Source organism: Ochotona curzoniae, unplaced genomic scaffold (assembly GCF_017591425.1).
Source record: "Ochotona curzoniae isolate NIBS_2020 unplaced genomic scaffold, NIBS_Ocur_1.0 contig_1014, whole genome shotgun sequence".
Lineage (NCBI taxonomy): Eukaryota > Metazoa > Chordata > Mammalia > Lagomorpha > Ochotonidae > Ochotona > Ochotona curzoniae.
In genome coordinates this window covers 50,090,692-50,102,861 of record NW_024464920.1, presented here as the reverse complement: position 1 = coordinate 50,102,861, position 12,170 = coordinate 50,090,692, and the positions used below count along the sequence as shown (strand labels likewise).

General features: G+C 58.8%; 1 protein-coding gene across 1 annotated transcript in view; it reads left to right on the top strand.

Annotated features, from left to right (window-relative positions):
• The window catches only part of EFCAB6 (EF-hand calcium binding domain 6), a 124,016-nt gene extending 112,495 nt beyond the window's left edge, over positions 1-11,521 (top strand). The window contains exons 25-30 of the mRNA XM_040987251.1: positions 1,146-1,373; positions 5,768-5,998; positions 7,953-8,121; positions 9,526-9,710; positions 10,142-10,291; positions 11,340-11,521. Coding sequence (XP_040843185.1) covers positions 1,146-1,373; positions 5,768-5,998; positions 7,953-8,121; positions 9,526-9,710; positions 10,142-10,291; positions 11,340-11,462 — 1,086 coding nt within the window. The 3' untranslated portion in view covers positions 11,463-11,521. The remainder of the gene's footprint in view (positions 1-1,145; positions 1,374-5,767; positions 5,999-7,952; positions 8,122-9,525; positions 9,711-10,141; positions 10,292-11,339) is intronic.
• Positions 11,522-12,170: the final 649 nt, after the last annotated feature.

The following is a 12,170-nucleotide window of genomic DNA, read 5'->3' as shown; positions in this document are numbered from 1 at the left end:
ACATTCCAGAAGTTCTGAGAGATACAGGGCATCTCTGGAACACCGTCACTCCTGAATGCCCATGTTGCCTGTCCCCTGAGGCTGTCACAGAGTCCCTCGTCCCTTCTCACGTGCCAGGAGGTGACCTGAAGATGTGGGGACCTCAGACCCGGCTTTAGCTGCAGCCCCACCCTCTCCCCCGGCTTTGCAGGGGTCTCGGGACTCAGCTACCTCCCACCAACTTCATCCCTTGAGCCCCCAGTCTCACAGGCCTGGATTTCAGTCTCCCCTGCACCCCCTGCCTGCCTAGCCCCAGGATAAACTCGGAACCCTTCATTATTTTCAGAACGACTTTTCCTTGCTTTCTGTTCCTGGTGTGCTGGTCTGATCACCAGCAGGCACTGAAGCTGGAGTGTGGTTGCCTTGGGTCCCTCCCAGCTCTGCTTTTCACAAGCATCCCACCTGAAGGACCCCTGTTTATGCAGGCCACTTCCTCCTTACCCCAGGAAGCCCCTAAGCCCCAGCCGAGGTGCTGGTCCCTCACTGGACGTTTCAGCACCATGGACAACACCATAGGGCCTGGAATCAGCTAGTTTGTGTTGGGAGAGGTTAGAGGATACCTGTCTAAACTCGCCAGAATTCAGCCCTGTCGGTCTCAGAAAATGCCAGGCTCAGGACTGCTGAACCAGCAGCAGGACCCCCATCAAAAAACCCCTTCCATACCCCATCTGCTGCAAGCAACCTGGCTTAACTGGTGCTGGAACTCTGTCAGCAGGCCCAGGCACCATGCCATTGGGGGATACACAGAGGAGAGTCCACAGCACGCCCTCCTCAGGACCTGGCTCCTGTTGAGCAGCCCCACCCCTCAGAGGCACTGCCCTGCCCCAGTAAGACCAGCCCTGTGGCCAGGGACAGCTTCTGTCAGCCCTGTTTGACCTGCTGGTGGCTCCTGTAGATTTTATCGTGTGTGTGTGCATCTGCAATTTGGGATCCCGTTGGTTCTGTCAGTGTATGTTACTTGGGATCCTTTAGGTTTGCTGCTGTGTGTCATGGCACGTTTGTCTCCTGGTCTCATCAAGTGGGGCTCTCTGTACAATGGTCCTGGGGCCAAAAGGAATCCATGTTGGTCACGTCTTCGATGGATTGATCCATTGTGTTTCATGCAGACGGCTGATGAGTGGGCAGAGAAGATGCCCAAAGGCCCACCACCACCCGTCCCAAAGGACCCGGCCATCAGAGAGACCCTGGTGCGGCTCCACAAAGCGGTGGCTGCCCACGTCCATGCCATCACCCAGGAGTTTGAGAACTTTGACACCATGAAGACCAGCACCGTCTCCAGGGATGAGTTCCGGGCTGTGTGCACTCGTCACATCCAGATCCTGACGGACGAGCAGGTGAGGTGCACGATGGGTCCCCGGGCCCAGGTGGAACCCACGGGTGAGGCGCACAATGGGCCGGTCCCTGGGTCCAGGCAGGACCTGAGGGCAGCCCCCACCCACTGCTCCCCAAGCAGGAGAGGCTTACGATAGCTCTCTACTGCAAACTGCTGGCAGTTTTATCTGTTTTGTGGTATGGAAATCTTGACTGTTGAGGCAGAAACTTGGAATTGCCTGCCTATCCGAGTACAAATGGTGTCACTTGTACTTTGAAAATCCACTTAAACTCAACTCCAGCTGTCCCTCTGCCTCTGCTTCTCTTGGGCGGGGCTTGTATGACCCAGCCGGGTGGCCAGCCTCTCCCCACCCCCGGGCAGGGAAGGTGACCACTGGAAGGTGCTGGCCGGGCTCCGTCCCCTTCTCCTTGCACTTTCTGGGATTCTCGTGGCACCTTCCTGTGCCCTGGGCCATTGCTCCAAGCCAGGGTCATGCCCTCGCCGAGACCTCTTAACACAGCCCCTCCTGAGACCCTCCCCATTAAAGGTCCTTCTCCCTCCCAAGCTGGAGCTCCCTGAGTCTCCTTCCCCACCCTCCCTCTGCTGAAAAGAACTTGACTCTTTCTTAGCCTGAAAGCCCTGACAACCTGCTGGCCTAGGCCTCTGTGGCCTCAGGGGACCTTCCATGATGGGATTCTGATCATTCCCACCATACCCCACCCCCTCCAACCTCCCACCACTTAGTGACTCATTTCTGGGCAATAGGAGTTCAGAAAAAATAATAGTAGTACTAGTAGTAATTCAAGAAAACATCCGAATCCTACCAAAGTAGCCCCATCTACTTCCTCTAGTCCTGGGCAGGCCTGGTCCCAGGGGCTCCCTGCACATGCCGGGGTGGCTGTGTCGCCCTTTCCCCTCCAAAGCTGGCCTCACTCCGCTGGAGCTGGCCACTGAAGCCCAGCACCGGTGGAGCCGGAGCCAGCTGGCAGGCACAGGCACAGGCGTGCCACTGTCTCGGGAACCTCAGGGTTCCCCTTCCAGAAGCACTGGGCAGTCAGGCCATGGACCTATGGCACCAGCATGTAGCTAATTCCTGCTCTCCACCCCGTCCCTCCTGCCGTGGTTTAAGGTGACCACAGGCGCTTCACTTCAGCTTTTCTTCCTTTTCCATTATGAGCATCCGAAGCAGCGTGATGTGATCATAGTTAAGTCGTGCCAGTTCTTGGGAACATTTGCCATCCGGTGTGTTGTTTTTATATCCATGTCGTCTCTGGCGTGTGGAATGTGCACACCCTGTGGTTGTGGCTGTCAGGTGAGGAGCTCCATGTGCAGTGATTAGAATCAGTGTGACAGGGCCGTCCCCAGAGACTGTCTTCTTGTCTGCCTGGTCTGCCAGTTGCCAAGAGGCTGCAATTTCCCACTCTGATGGTAGATTCCACGTTGTTTGGAAATCTTGTCCATTTTCATTGCCCATTTTTTTCAAGATCTTAAAGTGCATGCATATTTAACCTCTTATATTCTCCTAGTAAATTGAGCCTTTTAAAACTTTGTAATTTCCTTCTTTATGCATGCAATATAGTTTTTGGCTCAATGTCTGTACTTAAGGTTAGTTTAACAATTCCCAGATTTCTAATTTATTCTGTTTACTGCCAACTTAAAAAAAAAATCTTTGGCCTTTCTGTAACATGTTTTTGAATGAATTGTTCTAAACAGCCATGTAATGAGATTTTTACAAATCCAACCTAATGCTACTTGCCTTTGATGTGGATATTTGGCTCATTTATATTTATTGTTATTGCTCATGTGCATTAATTCTGTGAGGCACTATTGTGTTTTCTCCCTAACAACTTTTTGCATTTTAAAATCCCTTTTTTGGATTTCTTGAGCATCCGTCTCAGACCCTGGACTGGTTTGCCATGTATGAGTGGTGTCATTCCTTACCCTTTGGGTTTGTCTCCTAGAATCTCTTTCTCCGTGAAGGATATTCCTCAGCCGCAGTCTATTAGTGATAAACCACCTAAGCTTTTCCCTCTCAGAAAGCCCTGGTTCTTGTTCTGTGATGGTTTAAGAAAGGTATTTTTCTGCATGGGACTGTAAGTTGGCAGCGGTTTCTTCCTGGCACATTAGCAGTGCCATCCTAACATCCTCTGGCTTCCACGGACAGTGCTTGCAGGGCCATGTCTTTCCTTGGCGTCCCATGAGATGCCCCAGGTGCCCCAGGCATGTATGCCCACAGCCTCTCCTGGGAGCAGGGACCATCTTCAGGTTCACCATCTCGCTCAGCTGTGTGTAGGGCTTTGTTTAATCTATATATCGATTGTTTTAGTCTTTTGAGTGTTCAGGTGGGTTTATTTTAATTTCAAGGAATTCTGTTCACCTGCCATTTCAGATCTGCTGATTCTGACCTTTGCTGCATGTTTATTAATATCCACTACTGTATTTTATACATTGCTTTTTGTTCTTTATTTTTAAGATTCATTTATTTGTTTGAAAGGCAGTTACAGAGAGAGAGAGACAAAGGGAGACAGATCTTCCATCATTAGCCCATTCCCCAGATGCTCACAGTGGCTGGTACTGAGAACAAAACCAGGGCCAGGAGCCAGGACCCTCCTACCCCATCCAGTTCTCCCATGTGGGGTGCAGGGCACCAGGTACCTGAGCCAGCACCTGCAGCCTCCCAGGACACGTAAGCAGCAGGGTGGAATCGTTAGCTGGAGTGGGGCAGACACCCGGCCCCAGTGTGCGACACTGGTGTATTTACTGTACCCTCGCTGCCAGGTCCAGTGGCCACCCCCTGGGCGGGCCTCCATGAGTGTGTCCCCCGCCTGCTAAAGTTAATAGCTTGTCTGGCCTGTGATGGTCTCCTGTACTTCTGGTGGACTCTACAAAGCATTTTAAAGGTGTGAGTGTGTGTGTGTACACAAGTGTGCGTTTAAGACTCATTTTAATCGAAAGGATTACATAGGGAAGCAAAGACAGAGAGATCCTCCATCTGCCAGTTCACTTCCCAAGTGGCTGCTCTGGTCAGAGCTGGGTCAGCCTAACACTAGAAACCAGGAGCTTCCTCCAGGTCTGCCCCGCGGGTGCAGGGCCAAGGACTTGGGCCGTCCTCCACTGCTCTCCAGGGCCATAAGCAGGGATCTGGACTGAAAGTACATGCAGCACCCATATGGGTTGCCAGTACCACAGTCAGGTTATTAGCCTATTATACGCTACCACACCAGCCCCTAAAAGTATGTTTTAAAGGGCACTTATTGGGACTGGCATTTGATGCAGGGGAGTGCATGTGTACCAGTCCTGACCCTACTTCCAACCCAGCTTCCAGCTGGGAGTGAGCCGCAGATGGTCCCAGGGTGTGGCTCGCTGCTACTCTTGTGGGAGACTCAGATGCAGTCTCAGCCCCGGTGGCTGAGATGGGGCTGAGGCCCTGAGGAGGAGGAGTTTGGGAGGTCAGTCACCCCGCTTGCCAAGAGTGACCACAGAGATGGTGACAGATGGGTGCACAGGAGCCTGCGGGATGTGGTGTTCCAGGTCAAGGGGTCCCAGCACTCCTTCCCTGAGTTGCCTGGCCTGTGGGTGACCCAGCAGCTTCATGGGGGATCTTCAAGGAACAGCACACTTCACTGAGAGCCCAGAATTTCCAAGGAAGCTTGGCAGATGTGGGGTTTGCCACTCAGGAGGGGTCCCAGAGGGCCCCATGGAAAGATACGGTTGAGGGTAGGTCCTCTGTCTGCCCCACCCCCATCATCCTGGCAGCAGGGCCTGGGACTGGACCCCATTTTGTCAAAGAACTACATGGAGTCAAAGGGGAAGCCAGTCCCCATTCTCCTGGACTTGCGATGGCCCAGAGCAGCCCACCAGGGACACCCCAAGTCCCCAGCCCCATCCATGCCACAGTTCTGGCCTCACAGCCACCATGCCGAGCCCATAGACACCTCCTGGGCTTGCCTTCTCATCTAGCAACATAGATGTGTTTTTGTTTTTTGTTTTGCCTGAGGGTGAAATAAACAATCACATGGCTGTGGGCTGTGTGAGCTGGAGAGCCACTGGCAGGGTGTAGGTGCACCCCAGGGATGAGAGGCGCGGATCTGGGAACCCCCACCCCACCCCACGCAGGGCAAATGTGGGCCAGGGTAGGTTCTCATCTCCTCCTGCAGTGTCCACGTTGCGGCTCCTGAGCCCTCGCTGTGGCTAATGACATGATTTCCTGTCCTGAAACAGCTCACACAGGACCCAATCCAATCAAGAAGTGTCAGGCGGAAGCCATGAATAATCCTCTCGCTTTGCCTTCCCAGTCTTCCAGAGGCTTCTGCCCCATGGGGAGCCCCGCGGGGTGTGTGTGTGTCTGACACCTTGGGCCCCATCCCTGGGTCCCACCTCCCCTCCTGGCCACTCACGTACCTGCTTCCCCTCCAGTTTGACAGGCTCTGGGGCGAGATGCCCGTCAATGCCAAGGGCAGGCTCAAGTACCTGGACTTCCTGAACCGGTTCAGCTCGGAGCTGGTGTCCACCCCAGCCGCCACGGGTGACTCAACCGGGGCCCAGAGAGGCAGCAGCGTCCCCGAGAGCTGGGAAGGAACCAAAGTGGCCGCATCTTCGCCCACGCGGGACCTGAGAACGGGACTGCGGTCACAGTGCCACTCAGGCGTGAGTCCTCACCCCCGCCCAGACCCACAGACCACCTACCTCTAGTTCCCGGGGTACAGATGAGGAGGCTGGGGTGAGATGCAGGCAGGGACCACTGCAGGTCCTGGGTGCCTGTTGCCCCGTGGGGGTAGACAGGAAGGGAGGGGTGTTGGGGAGCGAGAAAGGAGGTAGAGGGAGGGATAAAAGGGGTGGAGGGCTGGAGGGGGTAGAAGGCTTGGTGGGCGGTGCAGTGGGCAGATGCGACATGCAGTGGTAGTGCAGGTAGAATGCAGCAGGCGTGGGCAGTGCCGTGGACAGAAGGCAGCAGGCATGGGTAGTACTGTGGACAGAAGGCAGCAGGCGTGGGCAGTGCCGTGGACAGAAGGCAGCAGGCGTGGGCAGTGCCGTGGACAGAAGGCAGCAGGCGTGGGCAGTGCCGTGGACAGAAGGCAGCAGGCGTGGGCAGTGCCGTGGACAGAAGGCAGCAGGCGTGGGCAGTGCCGTGGACAGAAGGCAGCAGGCGTGGGCAGTACTGTGGACAGAAGGCAGCAGGCGTGGGCAGTACTGTGGCCAGGAGGCAGCAGACGTGGGCTGTGGCATGGGCAGAAATTGGCCACTCTGGGTGGTGCCTTGCGTCTTTGGAAGCCTCGTGCCTGGGACAAACAGCTGTGAGTAATGGCGATGCACCCATTTCACTGTGGAGTGGACGAGGCTCCTGGAGGTGAACCCAAGGCCCCTCTGACCACAAGCGCCCGGGCCTGGAGCTGGCATAGAGGGAGTCAGCCAGGTTTGCTGAAGCCCTGGGCAGTGTCCCCAGGACAGGGTGCCACACGTACACACGGGGCCACTCAGAGCTCAGCATGACCCCTGCCCAGCACGCACAGCCCTTGCCCACCTGCCATGCCCTGGGTGTTTCCTGCTGGGTCCCTGCTCCCGTGCAGTGAATGTCCTGGGGCAATGTGGGCTGGCACCTTGGTTTTCAGTCCAGGGTCTTGCCCCTCACAGAGGTGGTAATTGTAGGCAGGGATACAGCCCTGTGCCCAGGTAGGAAGAGGTTTATTTCATAGACTGGCATGCCCCACATGCGGTGTTCCTTCCTGAGTGGGCCAGCAGGTTGCTCAGCAAGAGAGAGTTGGGGTGACAAAGGGCTCTCCCCTACCCTCAGCCTCTTCTCTAAGACGGGTTGGACCTTAGCATGCACGAAGCTTTAGCGGTACCTCCATGGGTGGTCCCAGAAGAGACGTAGGTGCGAACTGGGAAGGTGGACCTTTTAGACCGACAGGTACTTGACTGGCTCAGCACTGTTAAGACTCCACCTCGCACAGGCCTGCTCCTCCGCCTCCCGGGGCAGGCAAGCCCAGCAAACACAAGGAGGATGCAGCAAGTTGAAAGGTGGGTCGGGGGCACCCCAAGGCAGCTGCAGGCCAGTCCTTGGAAACTGGGTCTTTGTCCCCTGCTGCAGGACGCAGAAGGACCAGTGTCCCTCGACAGGTGGCTAGGAACACCTGGGCAGGCTTGGAGGGGCCCCGAAGTGGGGGAGCCAGAGGCAGAAGGGGCAGTGTCAGTGGAAGCCGTAGAAGCTGCTGCCACAGAGCGCTGAGAGAGAAGTCCGGCCGACTCAATGACCCTCCGTGGCATGCGGGGGGCAAATACAGTCCAGCCGGAACTGGCTTGTCCCTGGTGTCTGTGTCGGCCCCTTTTGATGACAAGACTTTGTCCAGTGAGAATTACATCATTATTCCATATACACAGAGACACAGGCACGCACACATGAACACGTACATGTGTGGACACACATGCAGATAGCCGCAGAGCAGTCACCTGGCTGTTGGCGTTGCTGCCAGGACAGCCACCAGGGGAGACTGGAGCCACCAGCTCTTTCACGTTGGTTCTAAGCTGCCGCCTCAAGGCCTGGCCATCCGTGGAAGGTGCTGGCTTTAGGCAGCTGACGGCCATGCCCTTGTCCTGCCCACAGGCGGCCCCGAGTGCAGCGGCCACGCCGGACTCCCCGCCGCTACAGAACTGCGAGCCCATTGAGAGCAGACTGCGGAAGAAGCTGCGTGGCTGCTGGCGGGAGCTGCTGCGGGAGTGCAAGGAGCGGGACGTGAACAGGCGTGGCGAGATCACCGCAGCTGACTTCCTGGGTGTGTAGGTGCACCCACCCTCCAGCTGCAGCAAGGGCGTTGGAAACGAGGGAGCCAGCTGGGAACTGGGGCTCAGATGGTGGGCAGAGGGCACGGAGTCCCACCCCCACGAGAGAAGTCTCCTGCCTGCACACCCGTCACCAGAAGGCAGAGCTGGTGGTGGTCGCCGAGCAGGGTGGCAAGAGGTGGTAGCAAAGGGCAGCCACCCTCCACGTGACCCCTGCTCTGTGTTGGGGATTCACTTGGCGCCCCCGTGCTGCTCTGATGAGCTTCAGCCGGTTCAGCCCCTGCTCTCTAGCATGTAGCCCCATGCAGACCCCTCTGAAGGGAAGGGGTCTTCCCGAGAGCCCCCCACCAGCATCAGTCACCTGCCGCACAGCCAGGGTTGAACACGCCTAAGGAGAGACCTCAGGGGTACCAGGCAGAGAACACGGGAGCCAGGGTGACCCAAGCATATCGCAGACTGCTGAGCTCCTGGGAGCCGCCAGCCTGGCAGGGTCTGCAGGGCAAAGTTCCGCACAGTGGAGACCACGCACCAGGAAGCCACCCTGTATGTCCACCCGCTGCCTACGGCCCCAGGTCATCCTCAGAGCCCGGGCTGCTCCCAGCTGTGGCTTCCCCTGCAGTTCTCCCTGCCAGTTTGGTTTGCAGGTGCTACCTTGAGCAGTCAGCCTCCCCACTCCCACCCCGGCCCTTGGCCTCGATGGGCAGGGTGGTGCGCCCCCCAAGCCCCACGCTTTGCTGTATGAAATATGCGCTTGGGGTTGTGCACGCACAGGCCATCACTTCAAGGGTTGTGATGGAGAGGAGTCTGCACGAGGCCCGAGCTGGGGTGAGAGTCGGGGGCAGACAGGCTTGGGCCTCATGGCTGCCTGGACACCAGCCCCTACTCAGAGTGGCCAGCCTGTGATCCTCAGTGGACAGCCGGACGGCCCGCAGCTTGCGTGCACACCTCGCAGAGGGATTCCCAGGCCCCCACAGCACGTGCTATGTGTGTGTGTTGCCGTCTCTGCAGATGGCCATGCCTTGGGGCTCAGGACCAGATGGCCACCAGCTGGGCAGAGGGCCCATCAGAGCCCCCTTTGCAGGGTCACCCCTAAGCGTGTGGCCCCTCCCCCTGCTGCCTCACACCAGCCAGTGTCCGCCCTGTCTGTGGGTCTGCCCCGTGTTTGACCAGGGTGGTGCAGGTTGCCCGCGCCAGGGCCTGTCCCAGAGACACTTGATGGGAAGCAGGGACACGGCCAAGGCACAGCAGAGCCAGCGTCTCAGCAAGTGCAAGATGAACAAAGTGAACACGCTAGTGAATGAGTGCAGGGTGGGAGTGACTGAACGAAGTGAGTGAGCGAGTGAGCGAGTGGCCAGCCCTCCGCCCGCCGCCACCCTGAGCTTCCCCTCCCACCGCAGCGCTGGCTGACAGCTTCGGCCTGGACCTCAGCAAGGAGGAGAGCCACCAGCTGCTGCTCAAATACGACCTGCACGGCCACGGCCGCTTCGCCTACTGTGCCTTCCTGCAGAGCTGCGTGCTGCTGCTGCAGGACAAGGAGACCTCGCTGCTGCAGCGCCTCAGGATCCAGAACGCACACAAGATGGTGAGTGTGCCCGCTGCCCACCACTGCACACTCCACTGCATGCCCAGCCCGCTGCACACCTGCTGCCTGCCCTGCCCACTGCGCACCCGGCTGCCTGCCCTGCCCGCTGCGCACCCAGCTGCCTGCCCTGCCTGCTGCACACCTGCTGCCTGCCCTGCCCACTGTGCACCCAGCTGCCTGCCCTGCCCACTGCGCACCCAGCTGCCTGCCCTGCCTGCTGCACACCTGCTGCCTGCCCTGCCCACTGTGCACCCAGCTGCATGCCCTGCCCACTGCGCACCCAGCTGCATGCCCTGCCCACTGCGCACTCTGCTGCCTTGCCTGCCCTGCTCACTGCATACCCACCTTGGCTTGGTGTGCCCTGGTCCCTTGTGGCCAGGGGTTGTAGGGGACAGGGCCAGGCACTCATCCTCCCCCTCGGTGGGTTGCAGAAAGAAGTGGGTGCGGAGACAGCCTCCTTCTACTCAGCCCTGCTGCGCATCCAGCCCCAGATCCTGCACTGCTGGCGGCCGATGAGGCGCACGTTCAAGGCCTACGACGAGGGCGGCTCAGGGCTCCTCAGCGTGGCCGACTTCAGGAAGGTAAGCACTGCTCTGCCGGAGCCCCCTCCTCCCTGGGACCCCTGAGTGGGCAAAGCCTACAGAGCTTCCAGAAGCCCCCTGGCCACTCCCCAGAGCCACAGGGCTCAGCCTGCCAGCAGCCCAGAGGGTACCCGCTCCCGAGCGCTGCACGGTGTGGCTGTGCAGTGGCCTGGGTCCCTGCCACACACAGTGGGCCTGTAGCCTGGGGCCTGGCCGCCATGTCACGTACACACAGCTTTCCTGTCTCCATGGTTTGCCCTGGGTCTTTGGCGTCGGGCATCCCAGCCAAGGTTCTCTACCCTCTAGGTGGCCTCCCCAGAGCTCAGAGGGGTCCAATGGGCATAGCCACAGGCAGCCTCAGCTCTCTCTGATGTTTTTCTCCCACCGGGCTGGCAGCAGGGGTCCTCCTGACCCTCTTAGAAGCCAAGTGTAATACGTAGCCTAGACATGAGACTGTCGTTTTGTCACTAGGCTGAGCTGCAAGTTTGGGCAGAATAACAGCAGCTCGCTCAGGAGGCAGGATGGCCAGAGCTGACCTCACACCTGGACCAAGGCCCCCTCACAGTACAAGGTGGCTGCTGGAACTCCAGCAGCTGTACCGTATCCTGGCACAGCAGAGGGCTTGGAGAGCAGGTGTTCTGGAAAGTGCACGTAGCATTCCCATTTGGAATCCACTGGCCAGGGATCCTGGGGGCGGTCCCGGTAGTAGGGATCCCTGTAGGGATCCCGGGTAGTCAGGCCTGTGGCGGCGCTGGAGGACAGCCAGGGCTGTGTCACAGAGGAGGAAGGGCAGGCCCTACTGGTAAGTGTCCAACGGGCCATGCCACTGCCCTGTCCCAGCAGCTCTGCGTCCCGTCCCAGCTGCCCTGGCGGGTCCACCTCAGGCACCCCACCAGGCCGAGACCCCACAGCTAGGTCTCCCTCGTGGCCCTGTCCATCTGCTCTCAGGTGCACTCGGGGGCTGCGGGGTCCTCCACTCTGGGAGGACAGGGTTGGGGTCCCCTTGCCTGGCAGCAGGCCCAGTGCCCCCAGCCCCTCCCACACACAGGTGCTGCGGCAGTACGGCATCAACCTGTCGGAGGAGGAGTTCTTCCACATCCTGGAGTACTACGACAAGGCGCTCTCCTCCAAGATCTCTTACAACGACTTCCTGCGTGCCTTCCTGCAGTAGCCCACTCCCTCAGCCCTGCTGGGACACCCCTGCGAGGGGTTTCAGAGACCTGTGGCAATGAGCCCAGAGACCAGGAGACCCAGGAGCACCTGCAAGTCCCACCTTGGCAGGCTCCGGCATCGGCTTCCCCCAACTCCTGCAGGTGGCTCTGGGCAGCCCCTGCCTGCCATGCAGGTCCCTCACTCGTTCTGAGCAAATAAAATGGTCTTTGTAGCAGTTGCCCCTGAGGAAGGGGGTTGCTTGTGGCACAGAGCCCCTGGAGTCTGGGGGTGTCTGCCACGGCTGCTGGCTGGGCATGGCCCTGCAAGGCCACAGTGCCCAGGCAGTGCCTCCTTCCCCACCGCCAGTTTGGAAGGCACCTGCTCCCTGCCACACTGCTCCACAAGGCAAGGTTTTGGCTCCTGGGCATCGGCTCTGCCCACGTGGCCCTATCCCTGACCTCCCACATCCAGCCAGGCCCTGAGTAGCAGGCCAGCAACGGGGACCCGTGACAGTGGCCCAAGAGCAGTCTCTTCCTTGGAAACAGCTGGTCTGAAGGCTTCAAGAAGTCAGGGATGGCCATTGTCCCTGCCAGCAGCCATGGGGCAGTGGTTGGTCACGTCCTGGTGAGTCCCCAGAAGGGCTTGGAACCAGCTGGAGGATGCAGGTCTAGAAGGAGGTGATAGCACAGCCTGGTCAAGGCAGGCAGCGTGGCCGTGCAGCAGGTGC